The 25337-nt window shown below is 50.2% G+C and overlaps 1 protein-coding gene across 2 annotated transcripts in view; it reads left to right on the top strand.

Moving 5' to 3' along the window:
- ZDHHC14 (zinc finger DHHC-type palmitoyltransferase 14) overlaps positions 1 to 25337 on the top strand; it is a 252365-nt gene that overhangs the window by 143316 nt on the left and 83712 nt on the right. For both annotated transcript variants that reach the window (XM_066372942.1, XM_066372943.1), the window contains exon 2: positions 4669 to 4829. In XM_066372942.1, coding sequence (XP_066229039.1) covers positions 4669 to 4829 — 161 coding nt within the window. The remainder of the gene's footprint in view (positions 1 to 4668; positions 4830 to 25337) is intronic.

Genomic DNA, 25337 nt, shown 5'->3' with positions numbered 1-25337 from the left:
CCTACCAAGCTTAGAACAGAGGAGTGAGGTCGAGACACAAGGTACACTGTTGCCGTTGAGGGTTTGGCTGACGTGACTTTCCGCTATTCCGTGTGGCAGTAAAATTCAGTCAATGGGTCCCATTCATTGAGTTACTCAGCAAGTCTTGTATTTATTGAGCACCTACAGTGTGTGACACACTGTGCCAGGTGCTGGAGAGGACACAGAGGTCAACGGCGCCTGGTCTCACCCTGCAGGACTCCAGCCCCGTGGGGTACCTGAGGCATGTCCACAAACAGCCTCCAGGACCAGAGGGCGGGGGAAACCAAAATATTACTGACATTCAGACAAAGAAGCCATCACTTCTGCTTGGGGTTGAGCCAAGAACCGCTTTTTCACAAGGTCTTTATAGGGACTTGAAAGCTGGGGAGGCCTTAGTGAGGGCTTTGCAGACGCAGAGCCTGGGTGGGCGGGAGACTGTTTGGAAGGGCTGAGGGGTCAGCCTGCCCTCGCGCGCGAGGAAAGGGGTGTGGGGGCGGAGGGTGAGAGGGAGAAACTGGAGACCGGTACGTGCGACGGGATATGGAGGCCAGACAAGGGGCCGAACGTACTTTGGCGGGAAAAGGGGAGTCGTTGCAGGCCTTTAAGCCGAGGCCAGGGGACAGGGCTGGCAGCGTGGTGAGGGCAGATTGAAGGGAGCCTGGGGCGGGCAGGGGGCAGAGATGGCTGGTCAGCCGTCCCCCAGGTGACACTCTAGTGCAATCCAGGTTCCTGAGAAGACAGGATGGGGGAAGAAGGGTAGAAGAGTGGGCCCTGGGCAAGAAGAGGGCTGCCCGCTGGCTGTGTAAGAGGGAAGGAGGGCAGTGGCGCCTAGGGGCAAGGCGCTTGGGTTTCACAGGGCCTGCGAGAGAACTCAGACTCAGAGCCAGATGTAAACATCTGGTAGACCCCGAGTGTGCCAAGCCACCTGTGGCAGAGCTGTTCAAAGCAGCGCTTTCCGGCCCCCTCCCACCCTGAGCCACGAAGGGCCAGAAACAGCCCGTGGCCGGACGGGGATGTGGAGGAGCTTTAACTCAATCCAGTTAGAAGCTTCCACTATTCACTGGGATTGTTGCACTTCTAGTTACCTAGATGAGACTGTTTGCTTCTTAATGTGACTGAAGGACTTCCTGTTACCTTCATCTCATGACCAGGAAAGTCCTGGGACCTGCCTGAGTTTTCACGCAGGGACAGGAGCAGGAACAGGTTTAAAAGGGAGACTGAGAAAGTTGTGTTCCAGCCTCCGGTGAGACTCCTCCACATCGGACGACCAGGCACACAGGAAGAAGCAGCCGGGCAGGTGGTCGGGGTTCACCTGTCAGCGAGACTCTTCCTCCTCTTCTTTTCCTGGAAAGGCTGAAGAAATTCACAGACGCTCAAGTGCCAGGAACTTAAACCACCACGCATTGTCTCTGGGATGAGAAGGTGTCAGTGGACATAAACCTTAGGTTAAAGATATTTATTTTCAATTTTAAATGTCAGCTGTTAGCAAGGGCAGGGGGTGTCCTCGTGGGAGGTGGAGAGAGGCGGGTGGAGGTGACGAGGAGGCCTCTAGAGCCATCCATCAGCCCTTCCCGCGGTGTCGTGCACTTGGGACAACAAGAAACAGTTCAGGACATGGCTTAATAGGAATCAAAATTTGGGGTCAACCAGGTTACATTTTAGACCCTAAAGGGAAAAAACAAACACATTGAAAACTAGGACCTATTAAACCACCTTCCCAGGAGGGAAGCATGGAATCATCGGTCCTTGGAGAAGCCGCACAAAGTTGAACAAGTCACAGCTCAAACATCCTAGGTGGGTCACGTCCTGCTGGCTGGTCCGTCCCTGTCATACGGTGCAGCTGTGCCCTGGATGCTGTCACCGAACAACTGGACCAATTGTTTCTTATTCAAACTCATGAATAATGGTAAAGAGGAAGAACATTGGCCTGTTTTATTCTCTACCATTATTCAAACAGGCATTCTTCTGTTGATGTCTGAATTTAAATTCTGGAAAATTCTCTTCTACACAATTGTTCATTTCCCTAACCAATAAAAAGAAAAAAGAACTCACCTGGAGTGAATGCTTTTAGACTAAAAAAATAATAATAAAATAAATAAATATATATTTAAAATAGGTCTGACACATACAAATTGAAATCTAGTATTGGGTCAATTTTGTGCTTTCCATGTGAACTGTGTTTCTTTCTGATCGTGGAACACGAGCACCTTTTTGAGGCTTACTACAGGTCATGGTTGCTTCTAGAGCCTGAGTTTCTTGATATCAATGAACTCCAGGTTGATATCAGAGATTCATTTAATCGACAGACCTGAAGCAATGGACCTTTCGCACCGGCTCGTCATACAAGTTCCATGTTGCAGCCTACCCGTGCCCCACTTAGAGACGCCCTGAAAAGGGGGCTGTGTGGTAGTCCCCTGCACCGCACCACACCGCACAGCTGGGGGGCGACCCCATGTTGAAGACCGAGCTGGATGCAGTAGGAATGTGATTGTCATTGTCACTTCATATTGACTCTCTAAGGGGAAGGTGGTCACTTCCTGACCAGTCTTTTTTCTCTCCATGCCTCAGGTTGAAGTGAAGTTCTGCACCAGGCCACGAGAGGGAGGCACCCTGAGCAGTGCCGTCCTTTAAAATCTTTTCTCTCCTTGTTGGGACTCATAGATGCAGGACAATATCCCTTTACAAATCCAGGAGTATACACTAAGTGCTGTTTGCTGGTTTCTTTTTTTGAAAGAGAGAGAGAGAGAGAGGGAAAGAGGGAAAGATGAGAAGCATCAAGGTGTTTGTTTGTTGTTGTGTCACTGTAGTTGTTCATTGATTGCTGCTTCTACATGCTTTGATGGGGTGGGTGGGGGCTCCACGGAGCCAGTGACCCCTTGCTCAAGTCAGCAACCTTGGGCTTCAAGCCAGCGACCTTCGGACTCAAGCCAGTGACCGTGGGGTTATGTCAATGCTCCCACGCTCAAGCTGATGAGCCTGACTCAAATCGGATGACCCCACACTCAAGCTGGCGACCTCAAGGTTTCGAACCTGGGACTTCAGTGTCCCAGGTCGCTGCTCTAGCCACTGCGCCACCACCAGTCAGGCTATTTGCCAGTTTCTTAAATGCCTATCTCACTTAACACTTTTCAGTACCTAGAATCATATTTTTGTCTCTGAGTCACAGGATTCTTTTGGAGATCATCTATCTGCCTGCCAGGAAATCCCATCTGGTTGTGTTTGGGGTCACTGTCCTCCTTGTTAAGAGTTGTTGGGAAGTCTCTGTGTTTCTTCAGAGCAGGGAATTCAGGACAGGCCTTTGGACTTTGGTTCCCAGGGACAACTCCGAATGTCCACGTCAATGTGCCTCGTGAAGACCCCGTGCTCCGCCATGCCAGTTTCTGGTCTTGGCAAAGGAGATCATGACCTGTGGTCCTCGAAGCCTGGACGTCCCCTTTCTATCCCACCAGGGACCTCCCCACCTCCCCTGCAAGCGCCGCACAAGATCAGAGCCCCCAGTGCCCCCGTGGCTGAGCCCCGCCCACCTCCTCGTCTTGAGCAGAGCGTTCCAGTCCTTCCTTCCCCAGCGTCCCGTCTCATCTTCAGTGTCTGGAAGTGTCTCCCTGATGGTCCTCCAGGAGGCGCTTTCTACTCTAGGTGTTGTAATTATGTGATTCTGCGGTGTGCTCCTCGATGCCCACGATGTCACTGAGCATGGTGACGACAGACTGACCATGGTCGTTGTAGATCCCATCCTTCACCCAGCTCCAGGCGTTGAGCTGGTTCTCACTGAGGGGCCTCTAGCCCACTCTGTGGTGTCAGAGGGCCGTGACAGTGAGCCAGGGTGTGCTGCTTAAAGCTGCGCTGGCTCCTGGGTGCCCAGAGCGCAGCTGGCACAGACTTGAGTCTGTCCCAAGGGTCCCTCCCTCTGCCTGACTCACCACAGTCCTGGCTCCATGTCAGCTCACAGGGTGAAGGCCAGTGAAGGGGTCTCGTAGCATGAATGGGGCCATGTTTGTTCCTCATTGGCAGCTCAAATGCCTCCTTGAAGGGCATGGGATTATAATATCCCAGCCATGGAGTCCCTTTAATCCTTTCCGGAAACTGGCCTGCAAGTTCATGTCCATAGCTCATTAACCTCTTTTGAAGAGATTAGCTCTGAAGTATTGAAAAATGCTTTTTTGCCTTTTGAGGGTGATTTGCAGTTCTCAGCATTTTGTACTCCAAGTTGTTTGACCCGGGAAGGACCAGCCAGTTGTAAGCCGGTGTCTTCTTCACTCATGCAATTCCAGGGAGGGGTAGGAGGATCACATAGGTTCATGGGCTGTGTCTACGGCCCCGAGGTACCAGCTCTGTGCATCTGACCCTGAGAGCACAGGCAGTACTGTCTTCCTTTCGCAGCATCCTTGCCGGGTGGTGCTTGGGAGCGGAGGGCCTGGGTGGTGTGGTCGCTGTGGCTGGGAACGGAGGGTTAAACCATCCGCCAGAGAGAACTGTAGACCTCCCCAGATGGAAAAGCTTAGCACAGATGAATCTTTAATGGAAATCAATTTCACTTCTCCAAAGAAACCTTTCGCTTCTTGGAAAATACGAACTGCTTACTGTTGATTACTGACATTGTCTTTCCTTTCTTTTCTCCCCCCTCCTCTCCTCCTGACCTGTTGGCAGCTGCCCGTACCTAGCGGTGGAAATCACGCCTGCCATTCCCGTGGTGGGCGGCATTCTGTTCTTCTTCGTGATGGGGACCCTGCTTCGCACGAGCTTCAGTGACCCCGGTGTCCTCCCGCGAGCCACGCCCGATGAGGCCGCCGACCTGGAAAGGCAAATAGGTAACCCTGGAGGTCTGCCCTTAGCTGCTGGTCCCCTCCCACCCGTGCTCGGCCGCAGCGTGGGAGGCCGGGCTGAGGTGCCCGTGCGAGAGGGGCAGGGCGCTGGACAGTGGCGAGTAACCGGGGAGGGGCCCGTGCACTCTGGCAGCAGGATGGCCCGAGCAGGAGCTGGGATGTAGAGTGGCCGGAGGTCAGGCCGAGGCCCGGTGCCCCAGGGCAAGCTCGTGGTACGGGCAGCCGGGGTACCGCCCTGAGCTGTGTGTCCCAACGCTTCCACGAAGCCCGAGTGTCTGAGTCCGTCGTGAAGGTCTGTCTGTCGTTGTGGGTACCTTGTGTCACCATGGAAGCTGACCTCTGGTTTCCATGATAGGAACCGGGAAGGTTACATTGTAGATTGCTGTCTTAAACATCCGCCTAGGGTCCAGAATTTCTTGACTGTGGCACCACAAAGATACGTTGTTGTGATATTTATCTAAACGGACAGCTTTATTCTTCCTTAGACATTGAAATCCTAGGACAAAGAGTTCACTGCAATCCATTTTAAAGCTATTGAAACAAATCCCAATCCCTTACACCACAAACTTTTAAAGTACTTTTTTCTAATTCAGAAGAGAGCTTGTTCTTGCCCTCAGGAGTGTGCATATTTGAACGTGTGGCTTCGCTGTGGCACGTTGAAAGTTTGACAAGAGTGGCACTGGGGCAGCGATGACGCTGAATGGTGGTGAGGCGTGTGAAACCTTTGGCAGAGACAGTTCTCTCCCTGGTCCTCTGGCTCCCTGGGCTTCCTTGCCCAGCCTTACCCAGCTGAAAGATGCCCATTTCCACAGTGTACAGGCGTGGGCCTTCGTAGGTAGTGTCTGCTCTATCATCCCCGAGCACCAAAGCACAGCTGTGTCCCTCTCTGAGCATCTGCCTCCACCCTTCACCCCTGTCTTATGGGAGGAGAGCAGGGAAGGAGTCGATAGTGGGAGTGTATGGTGAGAAGTCAGGTGGGCAGCAGCCGTTTTGTGTCCTGAGGTAGGAAAGAAGAGGAAAGAAGATCCATTTCTTCCACTGGGGAGACATCTTTTTCTTAGTCATTGCATCGCAGGATTTCAAGACAGGGCATTAATTTATAATTTAAGGCCTTACATTTATAGCACATTAATAATTTGTAAAGGCTGTCATTGGACTCGGTCACTTCCAAGCAAGCTTGTGGGAAAGAGGTCAAATGGGAGAAAGTGGCAGAGCCAGAGCCTCAAACGCAGGTTTCCTGGGTCTCAGCCCTCGTTCTTCCCAGGTTGTCACGTCAGAGGGGGCGGGGGGACCAGGCCCAGTGTCCTCAAGGCCTAGAACCTGACCTGTAGAAACCAGGTAGTCGATGCCCGCGTCACATTAGCACATGGCTTGGAAATCCTCTCCTGGGGGAGTGCACACAGAGCCCGGCTCCCCACACTGGTCAGAGTGTCTCCCCCAGCCCCGTGACCCTGCTTTCTGTCCCTACCTCCCAGTTAGTGCGAGGGGCCGCTGCTAAATCGTCAAGCCTAGACCCGGTTTTCTGCCTTTCTGACACAGTGAATGATAAAGGGTGCCCTTGAACGTCTCTGCTGGAAATGCAGGTTCTACAAGGCCCCGTTTTCACTTGTCCGTATTCACATTGAGGAAGTTGAGCCATTCACTAGTGCATTTAAAAATATTTTGTTTTTGTTCCTAGTTGATAACCTCAGGGAAGTATTTTTCAACATAAATTTATTTTTATTTTATTTTATTTTATTTTGTATGTTTCTGAACTTGGAAACGGGGAGGCAGTCAGACAGACTCCCGCATGCGCCTGACCAGGATCCACCCGGCATGCCCACCAGGGGGCGATGCTCTGCCCATTTGGGGCGTTGCTCTGTTGAGACCAGAGCCATTCTAGCGCCCGAGGCAGAGGCCATGGAGCCATCCTCAGCACCCAGGCCAACTTTGCTCCAATGGAGCCTCGGCTGCAGGAGGGGAAAAGAAGGACAGAGAGGAAGGAGAGGGGGAAGGGTGGAAAAGCAGATGGGTGCTTCTCCTGTGTGCCCTGGCCGGGAATCGAACCCGGGACTCCTGCACGCCAGGCTGACACTCTACCATTGAGCCAACCGGCCAGGGCAACATAAATCTATTTTTATAACCAGCTTTGCCCTCGTCCCCCCTGGAGACAGATTCTGTGAGAGAACTAGATGGGGGTGAAGGCTGAAACCAAATTTTGTTTCCTGTGAAGGAGAGAAGAGAGGCTATAGAGACAGGACTCTGGTGTGGCAGGCATGACTAGCCCAAGGCATCCTGTCCCCGTGAGGAAATGACAAAACTGGACAAAGTGGTTGGGAACGAGCGTTTCACCCATCTGGAATTCGACTGTATTGAGGAGTGGTTATCGACATGAAACTTGGACTTCAGATAAGAAGAGTGGGCGTCTCTGGTGTTCTCACCTGAGGCTGCTCCAGCCCCCACCCTGCATTCCTGAGGTGAGGGGCTCCACCTGGACAGGCAGAGCCCTGGAGACCACCAGCCTCCCTGTCTGAGGGGCTGGCTTGGTTTGGAGAGATGTATGGAAAAAAACAGTAACTGAAACTTTTACCTCAAGAAATTAGAAAAGGAAGAGCAGACTAAACTCAAAGCCGGCCATCATAAGGAAGTATTAACCATGAGAGTGAAGTCAGTGCACTCAAATACAGAAAAACAACAGAGGACATCAGTGAGACCAAAAGATAGGTCTTCGGGGTCGACAACATTGACAAACCTTTAATTTTACTACTTCCTCCCCATCGAGAGAGAGAGAGAGAGAGAGAGAGAGAGCATACAAATGACCAAGATCAGGAATGAAAGTAAGGACATCACCATTGACCCTACTTTTAAAATCCTTTATGCCACAAATTAGACAACTTAGATGAATGGACAAATTCTTAGAAAGCCACAACATCCACAACGAAAAGACACAAGAAGAAATAGAAAATCTGAAAAAAAAACCCAGAACAAATAAAGAAATTGGTTGTCCATATGCGAAAAGATAAATGTGAATCCTTACCTCACACCATACACAAAATTTAATTCAAAATGGATCAGAGACCTAAATAAAAGAGCTAAAACTATAAAACTGCTGAAGAAAATAGAGGAGAAAACGTTCCTGATCTTGGATTAGACAAAGAGTTTTTAGACATGACACCAAAAGCATGATCTGTATGAGAAAAATAATGATACATTGAATTTAATCAAATTTAAAACTCTGGTGCTTCAGAAGACATCATTAAGAAAACAAAAAGACATGCCACAGAGTGGGAGAAAATTTTTGCAAATCATATATCTGATAAAGTATCTTGTTCTTGTCCCTAGAACATATAAAGATTTCTTATGACTCAACAATAAGACAGCAATCCATCTAAAAATAGGTAAAGATTTGAACAGATATTTTTCTAAAGAAGATGTCTGAATGGCTCATTACCACATGAAAAGATGCTTAACCTCATTAGTTATTAGGGAAATGCAAATAAAAACCACCATGAGATAGCACTTTATACCCACTAGAGTGACTCTTATCCAAAAGACTGACAAGTGTTGATGAGGACATGGAGAAATTGGAACCCTCATGCATTACTGGTGGGAATAAAAAATGGGGCAGCCACTTTGGAAACAGTTCCTCAAAATTTCTCAAGACTTTAAGCTCAAAGGTGCCAGTGGCCCAGCAAGTCTCTTCTGTAGGTGTAGACCAAAGAGAAATGGAAACCTATGTCTGTAGCCGAACATTATACCGAACAGCCCCAAACTGGAAGCAACCTCAGTGTTCAGTAGCGGGCAGAACAAATGAGCGATGAGTATGTGGCACGTCCACACGTAGAAATACCCTGAAGGATAAAGAAGAGCAAAGTGTTGACGTATGCTACAGCACAGATGGACCTTGAAAACATCGGGTGAAGTGAAAGAGGCCAGATCAAAAGACCACGTATTGTGTTTACATGATTCTGTGTCTATGAAATGTCCAGAAAGGGCAAATCTTTGGGGACAGAGAGCAGATGGGTGATGGCCTGAGCAGGGGGAGGAGTGAGGGTCGGCGCACACGGGCATGACAGAACTTTCTGGAGGAATGTGAAGGTTATCTAAAATTAGATTGCAGTGATCGTTGCGCATGCTAATAAATGGACTCTGTGGCACACTTCTAACGGTTAACACTTCTAATGTGGCACACTTCTAACGGTTAACACTTCTAATATGGCACACTTCTAATGTGGCACACTTCTAACGGTTAACACTTCTAATGTGGCACACTTCTAACGGTTAACACTTCTAATGTGGCACACTTCTAATGTGGCACACTTCTAACGGTTAACACTTCTAATGTGGCACACTTCTAATGTGGCACACTTCTAATGGTTAACACTTCTAATGTGGCACACTTCTAACGGTTAACACTTCTAATGTGGCACACTTCTAATGGTTAACACTTCTAATGTGGCACACTTCTAATGGTTAACACTTCTAATGTGGCACACTTCTAACGGTTAACACTTCTAATGTGGCACACTTCTAATGTGGCACACTTCTAATGGTTAACACTTCTAATGTGGCACACTTCTAATGGTGTGTAAGTTATACCACAACAAATAAGTCAAAACGGAAAAGGAGGAGGAGGGGGAGGGGGAGAGGAAGGAGACGGGCTCACCAGTCTCGAGTTGCGTGACCTTCGGCTGGTCGGACACTTTCTAAATGTCATCCCTCCTTGTCCTGATCTGTAAATGGGAACAATGACACACAGCCTGTGAGGTTCTTGTTGGGGTTGGCGCAGCACATGACAGTATGTTTTGAAGAGAAATTCTCCTCTTTCCCCTCCCAGTTCTATCTTCACCTTCTACAAACATAGATTCTTATGAAAAGCGACCTGCAATGTGACAGGAGGAAATAGGAGGGGCCGGCACAGTGGCGCCCCCCACCCCCGTCTAGTTCTCAGCTGGGCAAAGTCAGATGACATCTCCGTGAGCTCTCAGCGCATCTATTTGTGCTGTCTAACTAAAAAATGAAAAATTAGATTTGGAACCTTTTTATCATTAGGGCTATTAGTCCTAACTATCCGTAGTATACCTCTACTTATTGAAGCCCATAGGAGCTGCTTGAAATTGCCCACCTGAGTAATTTGTTCAAGACTTGCCAAGGATCTGAACAGCTTCCTCCCCAGCTTTCTGGAGAGGAGGAGGTGGTCCGGAGGAGGCTGTGTGTCTCAGGGTCTGTTACACATCTCTTCAAACACCTTCCTTTACACTGCATTTTCCGGAAAGAACTTTCCCCAATAACTTTTATGGCAGCTAAAGAGACAGCAAAGAATGGCAGCAGGGGTCCAGGGAGGTCTCCCTGGGGTCACTGGGGTCCTGCTTGGAAACTGGCTTCCGAAACTCAATCTCTTTGTTCACTCAGCGACACTCAGGTACTGAGCAACTAGTCTGGGATCGAAGCATTTTGTTTCAATTAGAGATGGACCTGTCCAGAGGTGAAAACAGGGCAAAGCAGCAAGCCTGCCTCTGCTCACTTCCTCATGCGTCCTCTCTTCCCGCCCCTCCATAGTCCTAAGGATGTGAATGCCAGGACCTCAACCGAGCGCTCCCAAACCAAGGCTAGTTACTTAGGAAAGTGTCTCCCGCGTCAAGGCTACCCTGACACCAATAAGGGAATCAGATCAAAGGAAGTCTTTAAAAAATCACCTGTGCGTTGGCAGAATCTGAATAATGAATACCACTCTGCTAGACACAGCGTGTGTGTGTGTGTGTGTGTGTGTGTGTGTGTGTGTGTTCATCCCTTCTCTCTCTTGGTCTGTCCCCCTCCATCTCTTTCCTTCCCTCTCTTCCTCCAACCCTCCTCCTTCCCTTCACCTTCTTCTCCTTCTTCTCCTTCCTCCCCTTCCTCCTCCCCCTCCTGCTTCACCCTCTTTTCCTTCCCTCCCCTCCTTCTTTCCTCTTCTCCTTTCTCCCTCTCTTATCCCTCCCCTAACCCCACTCTTTGGTCAAATTCTTTTTTTATGACAGAGACAGAGAGAGGGACAGAGAGAGGGACAGATAGACAGGAAGGAAAAGAGATGAGAAGCATCAGTTCTTCGTTGCAGCACCTTAGTTGTTCATTGATTGCTTTCTCATATGTGCCTTGACGGGGGGATGGGGGGGAGGCTACAGCAGACCGAGTAACCCCTTGCTCAAGCCAGCAACCTTGGGCTCAAGCTGGTGAGCTTTGCTCAAACCAGACGAGCCCGCGCTCAAGCTGGCGACCTCGGGGTTTCAAACCTGGGTCCTCCGTGTCCCAGTCCAACACTATCCACTGTGCCACTGCCTAGTCAGGCTTTGGTCAAATTCTCATATAGCATTTTTTCTTGCAGTACACAGAACCAATCACCATTTCCAAGACTGAAGTTTATCTTTCACTGTTTCCTAAATGAGTTGTTGGACTGGGTCTCCTCTGGACAGGAGGTTTAGGAAGCGTGGCTTCCCAATCCTGCTAACTGGCCCTGTTAGCAGCCCGTTCACGGTCCTGCACCATCCCAGAGAGCCCAGTGCCGGGAGCAGTTCTGTGGGAACAAGATGCTGTCGCCTCCAGTTTGACTTGCTAGACTTTTCCCCCAAAGACACCTTAATTCTGTATCTCAGAATAGAAATATTATCATTATAATTACAATTTTAACAACACAGATGGATTTTTGTGGGAGAAAATACTTTCTGGGAACACTATTAAGCCACTTGAAGACCTTAATCAATTTTCTCCATTGCAAAGCTAAACTATTTCCAATTTTGCCCATTTATATTTTTATTTCATTAAAATTATTTTTATTGGAGTAATTTTTTCTGCATAAAATTTATAACTAAGGATTTTTCTTATTGTTTGGTTTTTGTGGGTTTTTAAAATACCATGAACATTGCCAGTAGGAATTTTCTTATAGAACTCTTATTTCTACTGAAACAAATTTTCCTGATGATTTAATTTTTTACCATGTATGAATTTTAAGCCACTATTCATTTGTGTGTGTGTGTGTGTGTATGTGTGTGTCTGTGTTGGTTATTTCTGCTGGTAGTAGTCACCATAAAATTGCTTTAAGTTTTTATGGCTTCTTATGTTTTGCCTCATGATGGTTCTACGGTCTGTGGTTGGTCCGCCCTTAAACTGTCCCACGCTCTGCGGTCCTGTGTGCTGGGCGCTAGACATCCACAGTGCTTACTGAATGTACCAAAGAAAGGAGAAGAAATAGGCGGCTGATTTGATTAGATTTTGTCAGTTCTCTTTTCGGAAGGTGACGTCTTCTGACCATTTCCCTTAGTCCTTATTTGTGTCCCCCACTCATTTCCAAAGTCACCGCGATGTATGCTTTGTGTAATTTTTGTTTGGAGTGGTCATTTCGGTATCTTGTGACCACTCCGCGAGGCCCCAGACGCTGTTCACATGCAGTCACACCGATTCTCGAGTCTCTCTCCTGTCGCTCCCTGCCCGGTTCCTTCCGGAGTCACTGCGATGCCATTTCATCAGCTTTGGGGCGTTCTTTTCCATGTGCAGCGTAAGCACTTACCTGCGTCCATTACCATAAAATACCCCTGTGCTTTTCCTGTGAGGGAATTGGTGTATTGGTCCACAGTGGACAGGTAGAATATCCATAGCTAGTTTCCATTAAGTGCTTTTCTTGTGTCAGGCATCCTGTGAGCTCGGCCCATGATGATCTCACTTAATACAACGGCCACTCGCTGATGTCCAGTTACCATAAATGTCCCTGTTTCATTTATGAGCAAGTCCCGGCTCAGAAGAAAAAGGGATTTGCCAGCGGTCGTTCGGCCCGAGCTGGGAGTCTAATGCAGGGCGGTGCTCTGAGCCGCGGCGCAGCCCCGCCCGCCGTCCAGTCCCCGGGGAGCCGCGGCGCAGCCCCGTCCGCCGTCCAGTCCCCGGGGAGCCGCGGCGCAGCCCCGTCCGCCGTCCAGTGTCCGGGAGCCGCGGCGCAGCCCCGTCCGCCGTCCAGTGTCCGGGGAGCCGCGGCGCAGCCCCGTCCGCCGTCCAGTGTCCGGGGAGCCGCGGCGCAGCCCCGTCCGCCGTCCAGTGTCCGGGGAGCCGCGGCGCAGCCCAGTCCGCCGTCCAGTGTCCGGGGAGCCGCGGCGCAGCCCCGTCCGCCGTCCAGTGTCCGGGGAGCCGCGGCGCAGCCCCGTCCGCCGTCCAGTGGCCGGGGAGCCGCGGCGCAGCCCCGTCCGCCGTCCAGTGTCCGGGGAGCCGCGGCGCAGCCCCGTCCGCCGTCCAGTGTCCGGGGAGCCGCGGCGCAGCCCCGTCCGCCGTCCAGTGTCCGGGGAGCCGCGGCGCAGCCCCGTCCGCCGTCCAGTCCCCGGGGAGCCGCGGCGCAGCCCCTTCCGCCGTCCAGTCCCCGGGGAGCCGCGGCGCAGCCCCGTCCGCCGTCCAGTGTCCGGGAGCCGCGGCGCAGCCCTGGCCGCTGTCTAGTCCCTGGGGAGCCGTGGCGCAGCCCTGTCCGCTGTCTAGTCGCCCTAGGGAGCCAGGCCCCGTGGGGCCGATTTCCTGGTGTCCAGGACCAAGCAGGGGGCACCTCCCACTGCCAGTGTATAACCGCCCCCCAGACTGCAGGCATCAGCCAGCCCTTCCGCTCTCCTGCCCGTCGCTGCCCCTCTCATCAGAGCCACGGTGGCCAGAGGGCCTGGCTCTCGTGTCCTGGGTCCCCGTGGATAGAAGAGGAAGAAGTGGAGGAGGGAAGTTCCTGATGGCCCCGCGCCCCTCTGGGAGCCGCCTGAAGATATAAGAGCCTTTTGTCCAGCGGGAACCTCGCTGCTGTCCCGATTCCCCCGACGCTTGTGAAGGAGCAGGGGAAGTGTGCAGCAGGCAGCACGACTCCCCACCAGGTCTGAAACACCTCCCGGAAGATACAAAGTTCTTTTGAAGAAACTGGCATTCTAGAAATAATAACTTTAAAAAGTAGATCTTTTATTTTAAAAGAAGTAGATCTTTTATTAGGTGGGGGGAGGGTGCTGGAACTGTGTCATGTGCACTGGTGCTAGGGAAGGGGAGGCCGTGAGTCTCCCCCACAAAGGCAGGACAGCGGCTCAAAAACCCAGAATTCCTCCTTGTCTCTTTAAAATAAAAATCCCAGCCTGGGAGAGCTGGAAAACAGATGTCACAATCAAAATGACAGTATTTGAGGAAATACCACAAGATTTTAAAGGGTTCAGTTCTGGAGGAGGGAAGGAACGGAGGTTTTGCTTTCCCGAAGGATTTGGAAGGGTGGGTGTTCTCCATCCAGGACGTTCGTTGGAGCCTATGGGATTTCTTCTTCCTATAGAAATCCAAACTTGGGGGAATGCTCGTGGTGTCGGAACCAGAGCCAGATTCTGACACAAGCGTATGTACCCATTTGTGAGGTTAGGACGCTGACTGTGTGGTGGTCGGAGTGGAGAATTATAATGACACAGACAGCCACCCGCACTGCCTCTCTTGTGACAGATGCCCTTTACAGGACTGTCTTCATAGTCCTCCAGATCGCTGTGTGGGCGGCAAGCGCTGTTTCTCTCCTTCTTACAGAAGAAATTTAGACAAGGGGCACTCTTTGACTTGAGGCGTTCACACTTTCAAGCTCACACCGCCCTGGGCCTAGGAATCTAAATCTCTACGTCCACATAGGTATTTTAGTGGCTTCTGCATATCTCATCCCGAATCCCTTGGGTATCTCCCTTAATATAGGTGAAGACCGAAGACGTGACTTACCATGTGTATCAGTGTGCAACTCTTCCCTGAAAGCAACGGCCTCACTTCATGTCAGATGAGGAGAAGCTATCTGTCTCTCTGTCTCTGTCTCTCTCAGCACCAATGTCACGTCCTTTAAAGAGTTCATGTTAAATTGGCAAAATGATGGCATAGAGCAGGGGTCCCCAAACTACGGCCCGCGGGCCACATGTGGCCCCCTGAGGCCATTTATCCGGCCCCCACCGCACTTCCGGAAGGGGCACCTCTTTCATTGGTGGTCAGTGAGAGGAGCATAGTTCCCATTGAAATACTGGTCAGTTTGTTGATTTAAATTTACTTGTTCTTTATTTTAAATATTGTATTTGTTCCCGTTTTGTTTTTTTACTTTAAAATAAAATATGTGCAGTATGCATAGGGATTTGTTCATAGTTTTTTTTATAGTCCGGCCCTCCAATGGTCTGAGGGACAGTGAACTGGCCCCCTGTGTAAAAAGTTTGGGGACCCCTGGCATAGAGCAGTGTTGACATGCTTTGCTTAGAGAGAAAAGAAACGCACTATAATTATAATGGGTCCTGCACATGAGGCCATGGAGGGGAAGGATGATGGAACAGCACAGGGTGAGGAACAGATCAGCCATGAGGGAAGAGGGGAAGCCAGAGGCCTCAAGGAGGGGAAGCAGAGGATCACGTGGCATGAAAAGAGCAGAAAATTGGGACTGGTGCAGCGAAAAGCCACCGAACACATGGGGCATCAGTGTGCCGAGCAGACAAAACTTGGGAGTCCACAGCCCATGCAGAAGGATGGGTCCTACACACATCACCGGGTCATCAGTTGAAACCCGTGGAGTGGGATGAATCTAAGGTCCAAGTAGCCTTGTGAGCCCAGAGGGAAATCTCAGCCCCTGATTGGGTTGGGGCGCGCTGACCACACGCTATCGGCCTAGCAGAGGGTGACATCCACAGAGGTTCTACAGCGTTTCGTGTGTATCCATGCGACAGTCATTCTGAAACATCACCAGCTGTGTTAAGAAACAAACTGAACAGGAAAAAGAAAGACGATAGGGCCCAACTCAGATGACTTAGTATTTCAGAATCCTTATAGACAGGGTCCTTAAAGGCGCTATCGTTACTATGTTTAAGAAAATACAGACAAGGTGGGGAGCATTCCACCGGCCTGGACTAATTAGAAATAATACACCTGAAATTTGGCTATTGCAAGAATTCAGCCTTGCAAAGGAAGGAAATCCGGACATTTGTGACAACGTGGATGAACCTGGAGCCCATTCTCCCATTCTGCGAAGAGAAGTAAGCCAGGCACAGAAGGACAAACACTGCGTGACTCCTCTTATAGGAGGGAGTCACAGAAGCAAAGGAAGCGCTGGAGGTTGCCAGGGGCCGGGGACCGCGGCTGAGGGGTATGACATTCAGTTATGCGAGCGGTCGGCTGCAGAACTCATGCCTGCAGTTAATAACATAGCACTGTGCACTTCAAAAGTGAGAAGGTAGATCTCTGTTAAGTGTGCTTACACACACACACACACACACACACACACACACACACGGACACAGGATACTCCAGAGGTGATGGGTGTCTGTTACCTTAATTGTCCTGATTGTATTATCGGTATTTGCATCTGTCCGAACTCACCCAGTTGTACACAGCAAATGCATGCAGTAATGTATATTAATTACATTTCAATAAAGCTGTAAATAAAAATTGGGACCACATGGTTCAAGAAGATGGCCAAAGGAAAGAACAGGTGGTCGGGAGCTTGCAAGTGGAAATTAAAGGCTAACGGCCCATCTTTGCCCAGCCAGGGGCACTGAGACCACGCTGGTACAGAGAACCCTTCACGCTAATCAAGGGGCTTTCTGACTTCAAGTATAGTGGCCTGCTGCAGTCAGGAATATTCCAGCAATCATGGAGATCATCCTGAACAACCCTCTCAATTGATAGACCAGTAAACTGAGGCTCAGAGGGGGACAGTTACAAATCTACCTGTGCTCACCCAGAACTAATCAGTGACAGTCCCTGGACTCTGGCCCTGGGGTCCTGGTCCTATACCTCTCCTTGGACTTCTCTGCTTCTGAGACCGAATCCTTAAATCCTTGCTACTCAACATGAGGTCCGTGGGAGAGCCACAGAGCAGACCCTCAGGCCCCAGCCCACCAACTGGTCCAGAATCGGCTCTTCCATCGAGACTGCCATGGTTCCCGGAGGCAGAGAAGCGCAGCCTTGATGTCTTCCCACCTCCCAGCAGTGAACGTGACCCGCGACTGAACCTGTGACTTCCTCTCCAACAGTCGGCATCCACCTCCCCTCCTCGTAAGCTCTTGGGTCAGATTTTTAGGAGCCTGGGTAACTACAGGTTCATTTATTTTGAGCATTCAGTGTAATAACTTCCCTGCGGTGCCTATAAGTGGTATCTTATTCTTTATTATTACTTATTAATAACTATATTAATAAATACCTTCTCTTTAGAGAGTGCTTTACCAATTTCAAAGTCCACATCTGTTTTTATTAGAAGTAAGTTGCATAGTCATGGAGACAGGCTCCATAGCCAAATTGGCTGACTGTGCGTACAATACACCCATTGAGAACAAAGAGCCATTTCAACGTTACCATTCCGGTTCTAGAAATAAATCCTCTTCCTCCTTGGCTTGCCCATGAGCCTCCAGGAATCTAAAGACTTCAGAAGGTTATCTAGACTGTTGAACTACTTAAAATGAAGAAAAGATATATTCTGTTAATAATTTTAGAACACAAAGCGACACGCTCACCCACATAAATCCAGCAGGTAAACTGTAGGTGCTGCAAACCAGGTGAGATATGTCAGTGACTCACCGGAATATTACTGTCATTATTACTGGAACTGGTAGGCTGGGAGGATAGAGCAAGGGGCTGAAACAATAGTTCTTTTGAGTGAAGGAGTGAGTCAGTCGTCAGTGAGGTTTTAGAGGGACATCAAAGATAAGGCGCTTCATCTGAGGATGGAGGATCCGGACGGTACCTGGCCGCACTGGAGGGGGCCCTGGGCGGGAAGCGGAGGGGAGGAGAGAATAGCTTTTCAGAGGAGAGCTCCCCTGCGGGAGGTTAATCAGAGGAGTGGGCAGGGCGGGCTCTCTGTGCCTGGAAGTGGGAGGCATGTTCTTAGTACAAGCAGACAAGGCAGCCGGGAACACAGGAAACAGAGGACTCCGTGAGGAGGAGGAGATGGGCCTGAACAAGGAGGAGGGGGTGGCGGGACCCGGCTGGGAGGGGCAGGGAGGCTGAGCAGGTGCAGGGCAAGGAGCACCGGCCCGCCGAGAGCTGGAGAGCCCGGCAGAAGGGTCAGAGAAGCAGTAGGTGGCGGTCCTCTGATGTGTTCTAGGGAAGGTTTCCCCCTCTTTACAGACCAGGGCCATCCCACACTCTGCTTCCTACTAAACATCTGCATGTTTGGTGGCTGACGTCTGGGCTAGAGAGCCGACTTAACCAAGAGCCACTTCCCAAACGACCTGCTCTTAGTGTCCCTGCTCGTCCCTTACTGTTGTCGATGCCTCTGCGTCATTTATGTGCTCACATCCTCTGTGAGCGTAGAGCTTGGTTGAGATGTCACCTCTGGGGTCTGTGATTTTAATGAAAGTGTGCCGCAGTGTGCCCTTGGGCACCCAGTGACCGGCAGACCAGCTGATGGCTTGCTTTCAGAGTGAACTTTCTCCTTTGTGCTCAGAAATGGTGTTTATGGCCAGGGTTGTGGGGGCCTGTGTCTCCCTTCTTTCCTGGATTCAAAGTCCAGAGTGCTAACCATTACACCATGGGACCTGCTAACTCCCTTCTTTCCTGTACCCCAGAAAACTCAAGTCTGAGCCGCGGGAGGCAGAGCCGCAATGTTTTGTGTTGCTTGTAGATAAGTCCTGAGGTTCAGAGCCATTGCCGGAGCACATGAGTAGGGTGGTATCTGCTGTGTGGTCCTGAGGTGGACGTGGGCAGTGAGGCTCAGTTGTGGCCAGTGCGCAGTGGCTAGAAAGTCCGTGTGAGAATGGACGAAGGGGGCCTAGGTGGCGCCCGCCCGGAGAATGGTGGGTGGGGTCCTCAGGTGAGGGCTCTTCCTGCCACCATGTACGGTTAAGAAAAGAATTTATCACACTTGTCATTTACCCAAATTTACCTTTTCCTGTAGCCAAAGTTTGGCTTACCTAGGTGGAATGAAGTGAAAGCCATTTATTTGGAAACTAGATGAACACCTTATGGAAAACAGAACTCCCAGGGGGCGAATGCCGTATGACACACCATCACAATCTGGAGTGTGCGTTTTAGAAAACCTCTTTTCCTTTAAGGGCGGGTGGAACCTTGAAGTTCAACAGTCCTTGAGTGATTGAATGGCTGGGTTGCTCCTTACACTCCCTAGAAATCAATAGACTAGAAAGAGGCTAAAACCTCCAGTGGCCTTCACCAAGTAACAGTAACACACCCGGAGCCATATTGAGCAGCACGGCCAGTAGAAATATAATGTAAGCCACGCGTGTAATTGCATATTTTCTAGTAGTGACATTATTTTTTAAATGAGGACAGGTGAAATATATTTTAATAATATATTTTAATCCAGTATATCCGAGATATTGTCATTTCAATATTCCTTCGGTATTAAAACCAAAAAAAAGTACTAATAAAATCTTCTGCATCTTTGTTTTTTGTTCTGTCTTCTCGGCGTGTATATCACACGTCCAGCATGTTTTAACCCCAGCCACGTCCTAAGCGCTCAGTACACACGTATGACTAGTGGCTGCCTTTCTGGACAGCACAGACCTAGAGGACAGACAGATGGACCTGAATAGCTGTTGTAATCTCTCAGAATTATCTTGTTTTGGGTTATTTGAAAGAAAAGCTGGGCAGAATGGTTTTTAATTTCATGATTTTTTGTTTTCTTGGTTTTAAAAATTTTTTTTTTTAATTTTTACTCATTTTAGAGAGGGGGGAGAGAGAGAGAGAAGGGAGGAGGAGCAGGAAGCATCAATTCTCATATGTGCCTTGACCAGACAAGCCCCGGGTTTTGAACTGGTGACCCTATTAGCATTCCAGATTGACGCTTTATCCACTGCGCCACCACAGGTCAGGCCTGCTTGCTTGTTTTTGAAGGAGAACTTCCTAGCATTCATTCATTCATTCATTCACTGACTCACTGAACAGGTATTTATTATTTACTGAGTACTAGGTACCGTGAGCATGATAAATTATACTCTTAGCAGCTTTCTTCTTCTTCTTTGGGTTTCTGTCAGTGTAATTGTGAAGTTCTAAAGGATGGAATCACCTGGAATACCTAAATAGACTCATATTGTTGTTCGTTATTAGGGTCAAATTCCATGCTCCTTGGTTAGGCCCCTGGTTCTTGGACTTGAGCACGCACCAGAATCTCCTGCAGGTTCTGTCAGAACGGACTGCCACTGCTGGGCCCGCCTCCGGAGTTCCTGAGTCCCTGGGGCAGGGTGTGGCCCTGTTATTCGAACTCCTGACCAGTTCCTAGAAATTGTTAGGGCTGCTGGGTTAGAGACACAGCCTCCCCTTTGAGGTCCTTCACCTTTTATGTATCCCACGAATCCGAAGGCTGAGTAGAGCATCTCGGAGGGTTGGACAACCACAGGAGTTACAAGTCTCAAGGGGTTCGTTGGGGAATGGGTGGATCGCCTCCCTGTGGCCTGTTTTCTAAGATACAGACGTAGTGACCCAAATGGGAAATTCCTTGAGAAATTTACTTAAGAACAGCCCCCAACGGAATGATCCAGTGTAAGCTCACCTGAGGGAGGCTTCAGTGTGTTTTTGCTCTGGGACCACGAGCACTACACATTATGCCCGAGCAAGCCCCTCTGCGTAGACCCACTGAGTGCAAAGGACTGAGCGGCTGTCGTTGAACCTGCCACGGGTTTGTAGAGCTCAGACTTGAACTGGGAGGGGAGAGGTTGGGAAGAGCAGCCCATGGTCGTCAAAGCCTTTGGGTGCCGTGTACCTGCAGAGAATGTATCAGGCCCTCCTTCTGCCTCCTGTCACAGGACAGCTGGCCCCTGCAGCCAGCTGTGGCTGTTGTCATTCCCAGGCAGTGTGCGATCCGTCAAGGCCTGCTCCAAAGCCCAGGCCCTCACAGGGGGGCCCAGGGGACATATATTGAATGCGTTTGGGAGGGTCAGAGTTGGGCCATCCCAGGTGTCAGTGAGGCCCAGCACTTCCTGACTGGGTCCTGGTGACACTCTGTTGTCGTACAGTCAATTTGAATTTTAGAAGCACCCAGAGAAGAGGCCCACTATGACTGGTGACCTCTGATCCTTCATTTGTTTTAGTTTGTGTGATTTGAGCATGGTCAGGTGTGTCTTACTGAACTCGGAAGGTCATCAGCGCGTTGTCTGAAAAGATGACATGTACTCTACCCCAAGTCAGAGACCTTTTATTAAGTGTCATTGTCAATTCCACCTACAGGGTGTGCAGGTCTCCTTAACAGATCAGAACTCTAGGCTTTTCAAGCCAGCGACTACAGCAGGGGTCCCCAAACTACGGCCCGCGGGCCACATGCGGCCCCCTGAGGCCATTTTACCGGCCCCCGCCGCACTTCTGGAAGGGGCACCTCTTTCATTGGTGGTCAGTGAGAGGAGCATAGTTCCCATGAAAATACTGGTCAGTTTGTTGATTTAAATTTACTTGTTCTTTATTTTAAATATTGTATTTGTTCCTGTTTTGTTTTTTTACTTTAAAATAAGATATGTACAGTGTGCATAGGGATTTGTCCATAGTTTTTTTATAGTCCGGCCCTCCAACGGTCTGAGGGACAGTGAACTGACCCCCTATGTAAAAAGTCTGGGGACCCCTGGACTACAGCATGGGTGTTGGGACGGGGCTGCCCTTCTGAGCGCTGCTGCTCACCACTGCAGCGAAGAATCAGTAAGAGTAACATAAGAATTTCCTCCAGTCCGCACCTCGGCCAGCAGTGGGTTAAGAGCTTGGTCGCCTGCGCGCTACGTAAGGGCCCGGGGAGTTACTGGTGCTGCCACCAGAGGTGCAGTGTGAGGGGTGGTCTCTTCTCCCCACTGTTCAGTTATCGTTGCTTCGGGGCAGACCTGTGACGGGCTCAGGGGCAGTTGCCGGGTGTTCTGTCCCCTGTGTCTGCTCCCCTGTGCCTTAACTAACTCAGCATCCACTTCAGATAACTGATGCACCTTCCTCCACCACCACGCCCATCTTCAAAGAAAAGAAACATTTTCTCTGAGACGCAGATGACTGGGTTTTGCTATCATATATGGTAATCCCGTGAATACAAACATAAAGGCTAAGTGCTTAGAAAAGAACACAGAAATCACACCCGTTGCAAACAGGTTGTCTGGGTGGTGTGCCTGGTGTTGTCAGGAGGTTGTCTGGCCCCCCCAGCCCTGCGGTAGGTGGACACACTTTGGGGTGATTGCTCAAGAGTGACTTCTGCATTTTTCTCTTAATAAGTGTAGAATGTTTCATTTATATAGCTTTCTTTCTTTTTTTTTTTTTTTTGAGATGACATAACCGAGACATTTAATGAAAAATATCCCTGGCTGCCTGTTTAGTTAGAAAATTAATCATCATCAGTGATCACTCTCTCTTAAACTCGGCACCATCTCAAGTACTGTGGAAGAATCAAGAGAAACCTAGCTGGAGGCTCGCCTACTCAAGTGGAACCAAGGAGGGCTTCTTTTCCTTTTAAACAAAATGTATTTTCTCACACTTCTGGAGGCTACAAGTCTAAGATCAAGAGGTTGGCAGGTTTGGTTTCCCCTGACACCTCTCTCCTTGGCTTGCAGGTGGCCAAGCCTTTTTATTTATTTATTTATGTTGTTATTATTTTTTTTTCTGAAGTGAGAAGCAGGGAGGCAGAGAGACAGACTCCTGCATGCGCCACCCGGCATGCCCACCAGGGGGCGATGCTCTGCCCATCTGGGGTGTTGCTCTGTTGCAACCAGAGCCATTCTAGCACCTGAGGCGGAGGCCATGGAGCCATCCTCAGTGCCCGGGCCAACTTTGCTCCAATGGAGCCCTGGCTGCAGGAGGGGAAGAGAGAGACAGAGAGGAAGGAGAGGGGGAAGGGTGGAGAAGCAGATGGGCGCTTCTCCTGGGTGCCCTGACCGGGAATCAAACCCAGGACTCCTGCACGCCAGGCCGACGCTCTACCACTGAGCCAACTGGCCAGGGCCTATTTATTTATGTTTTAAGAGGAGCACCAATGAGGACAGACGCTTACTGCAGGGTGTATAGCCATTGCATTACTGACAGTGTGGGCCAGAGAACGCTGGTGGTGGCGGCTGTCCTGTGCGTGTAGGGCTGCGTATCCCTCCCCAGCCAATGTCCGTGAAGTGCCACTAGCACCCTCATACCCTGTACCTGAATTGTGACAATAAAATTGTCTCTGGACACTGCCAGATATCCGCTGCAGGGGTGCCGGAGAGGGTGGGGGCATGGGGGGGCAACAGCACCCTGGTTGAGAACCCGTGCTGTAATGTAAACTGAGTCTGTGAGTGGGCACCTTGGGCCTAGGGTCGAATCAAGAGAGATGGATCCCTGGGGCCTTTCTGGAGGAAACAGCTGATCGGATTTCAGAAGCAGGAGGGTGAGCATAAGAAAGGCCTAAGGAGATGGGATTTGGGGGCGGGGGTGGGTGGGGAACAGCAAATAGGAGAAGGGAGGTGTTGTTTCAGAAATAGTGCCCGAAAGGGGCGATACTGGGGCCCAAACTGGACTTCTTGGCTGGCAGGACTGGTGTACGAGAACGAAGGGTAATGGTTAATGGATTTGGTTAGTGTCTCACGGTAATACCTGCTCGACCCCGAGTTCAACAGGCCAGAAAGCAGGACCAGGAAAGGATGAGAATGGCTAACGCTTATCTAGCACGGACTGTATGCCCTGCAGGGTTTCAGGTGTCGACATAATCCTCTCGGCAATCCTAGGAGGCAGGTGCCACTGTTAGTCCCAGTTCACAGCTGGAGAAACTGAGGCATGGAAGGAATAAATAACTTACAAACGTCTCTCAGCTAGGAAATGGCAGAGCCACTGTAGCCACCAGAGCAAGCTGTCTGGTTGCAAAGACCATGTTCCCACCTGCTGCACTGGGACAGGGGTCAGTCAAGGCTGTGCCAGGGTAATGGAGTTTGCTCCACCCCAGGAGGAGTGGGTCTGAAATCCAGGTGGTCAAGCAAGGTTTGAACCGAATAAAAATAAACTACCTTAGTTCACCAGTGTGTCAGGAGTTTGTATGAAGAGTCAAATAGATTCTCAGGTTTCACAGGAAAGTGAGAGATGGAGAGTCCAGGCAGATAGCTCAGCTCCGCCAGCCCGGAGAATCGGAGCAGGTTGGGTCGGGCTGAGGTTGAAGTGGGGACTTTGAGCAGGAGGTGGCCGGGGAGTCCAGGGGGCTTCTCCTGGGGGCGGGGCAGGAGAAGGAGAAGCTTGCTGTCTTTTTGAGGAATAGACCAGAAAAGAAACGAAGGCTGTGCACCGGTGTTTCTGATTTCCTAAACCAGCACGACCCAATAGAAATGTACTGTGAGCTCCAGATGCAGGCCACACGCATTGTTTCCAATATTCTAGAAGCCACATTTTAGTGGTAAGAGGAAACAGGCAAAATTAATTTTAACGATTTCTTCGATATTACCCGACTCTTCCCAATGTTATCATGTGAACGTGTAACCAGTACTCACAGAGTATTGAGATGTTTTATGTTCTCCTTTCTTGTACGAAATCTTTCCAATCTGGTGTGTATCTTACACCTGCAGCACATCCCAGTTGGGACTAGGCACATTTTTAGTATTTGAGAGCGACAAGTGACAGTGGCCACCACATTGGACAGTGCTGCTCTGAAGTCCCCAACTACAGTGCTGCCCAACTCGAGAGCAACTGGTAACTTCTCTGAGCTGGGTGGCATCCCTGTCGCCCTAGTTCCCTTCTGCTGCCTGGTGTACAAGGATGCAGGCTTGCAGCTTATTGCCCACCATTACCAGAGGGAAGCTCTATTCAGAGCCATCTGTCACCCAGAGAGCCCCAGGCGGGCCATTTGGTGACAAGCGTGGCCCAGTCAGGGTGCAGCCTTCCAGCTTCACCAATGCCAGAAGGGAAACGAAACCAATAACTTCGGTGCTGAAATGGAATTCAAGTGCGTGGGAAAGGAGGAATTTCTCATGTTAGGAAGGTAACAGCCCGTCCATAAAGAAAGACTGGATTCGGGCTAACGCAATGAACGAGGAAGAATTGTGTTTCTGGTGTTATCTCTTCTCCCGTCTGAGAGCCTCATTTCAGGTGCTCACGATTCCGGTTTTGCACTGGACAGCGCACGGGGTGGTTCTGGGGCGTCATTTCTAATATAAAGATGACTGCTGTGGCGTTCTGCAGAAGTCACCCAGTGAACTCCGGGAGTGTATAACTGAGCTCACGTAATGTGGAGTGGAGATTTCCCCTCTGTTGGAGGCTCCTTCTCTTTCCCGGCCAAGCCAGAGAGGGAGGAGCTAGCGAGAGGAGAAGACATCTGGAAACGCGACCTCTCCCTGGAGAAGGCTGCCCGGTTCCCGTCTCCAGGGGCTGGATTTCCCCTCTGACTGACTCTTCAAGAGAAACGGTCCCCTTCTGATCCTAATCATCCTTCAGCATTATTACAGCTCAAAACACACAAACGGCGCCATGACCGAGAGGTTCCCGGGGCTCCCTGGACGCTGTCCCGAGATGAGAGCGGTTAGCCACTGCTCTCCAGTGATGATGAATGGTTGTTGGTTTTCTTTCATCCATATTTTAATAACTGTGTGCACGTTTTGGCAATTACGGACACAGAGCCTGATGGTG

The sequence above is a fragment of the Saccopteryx leptura genome, chromosome 3, assembly GCF_036850995.1.
Source record: "Saccopteryx leptura isolate mSacLep1 chromosome 3, mSacLep1_pri_phased_curated, whole genome shotgun sequence".
In the NCBI taxonomy this organism is placed as follows: Eukaryota; Metazoa; Chordata; class Mammalia; order Chiroptera; family Emballonuridae; genus Saccopteryx; species Saccopteryx leptura.
This window is presented reverse-complemented; position numbering and strand designations above follow the sequence as displayed.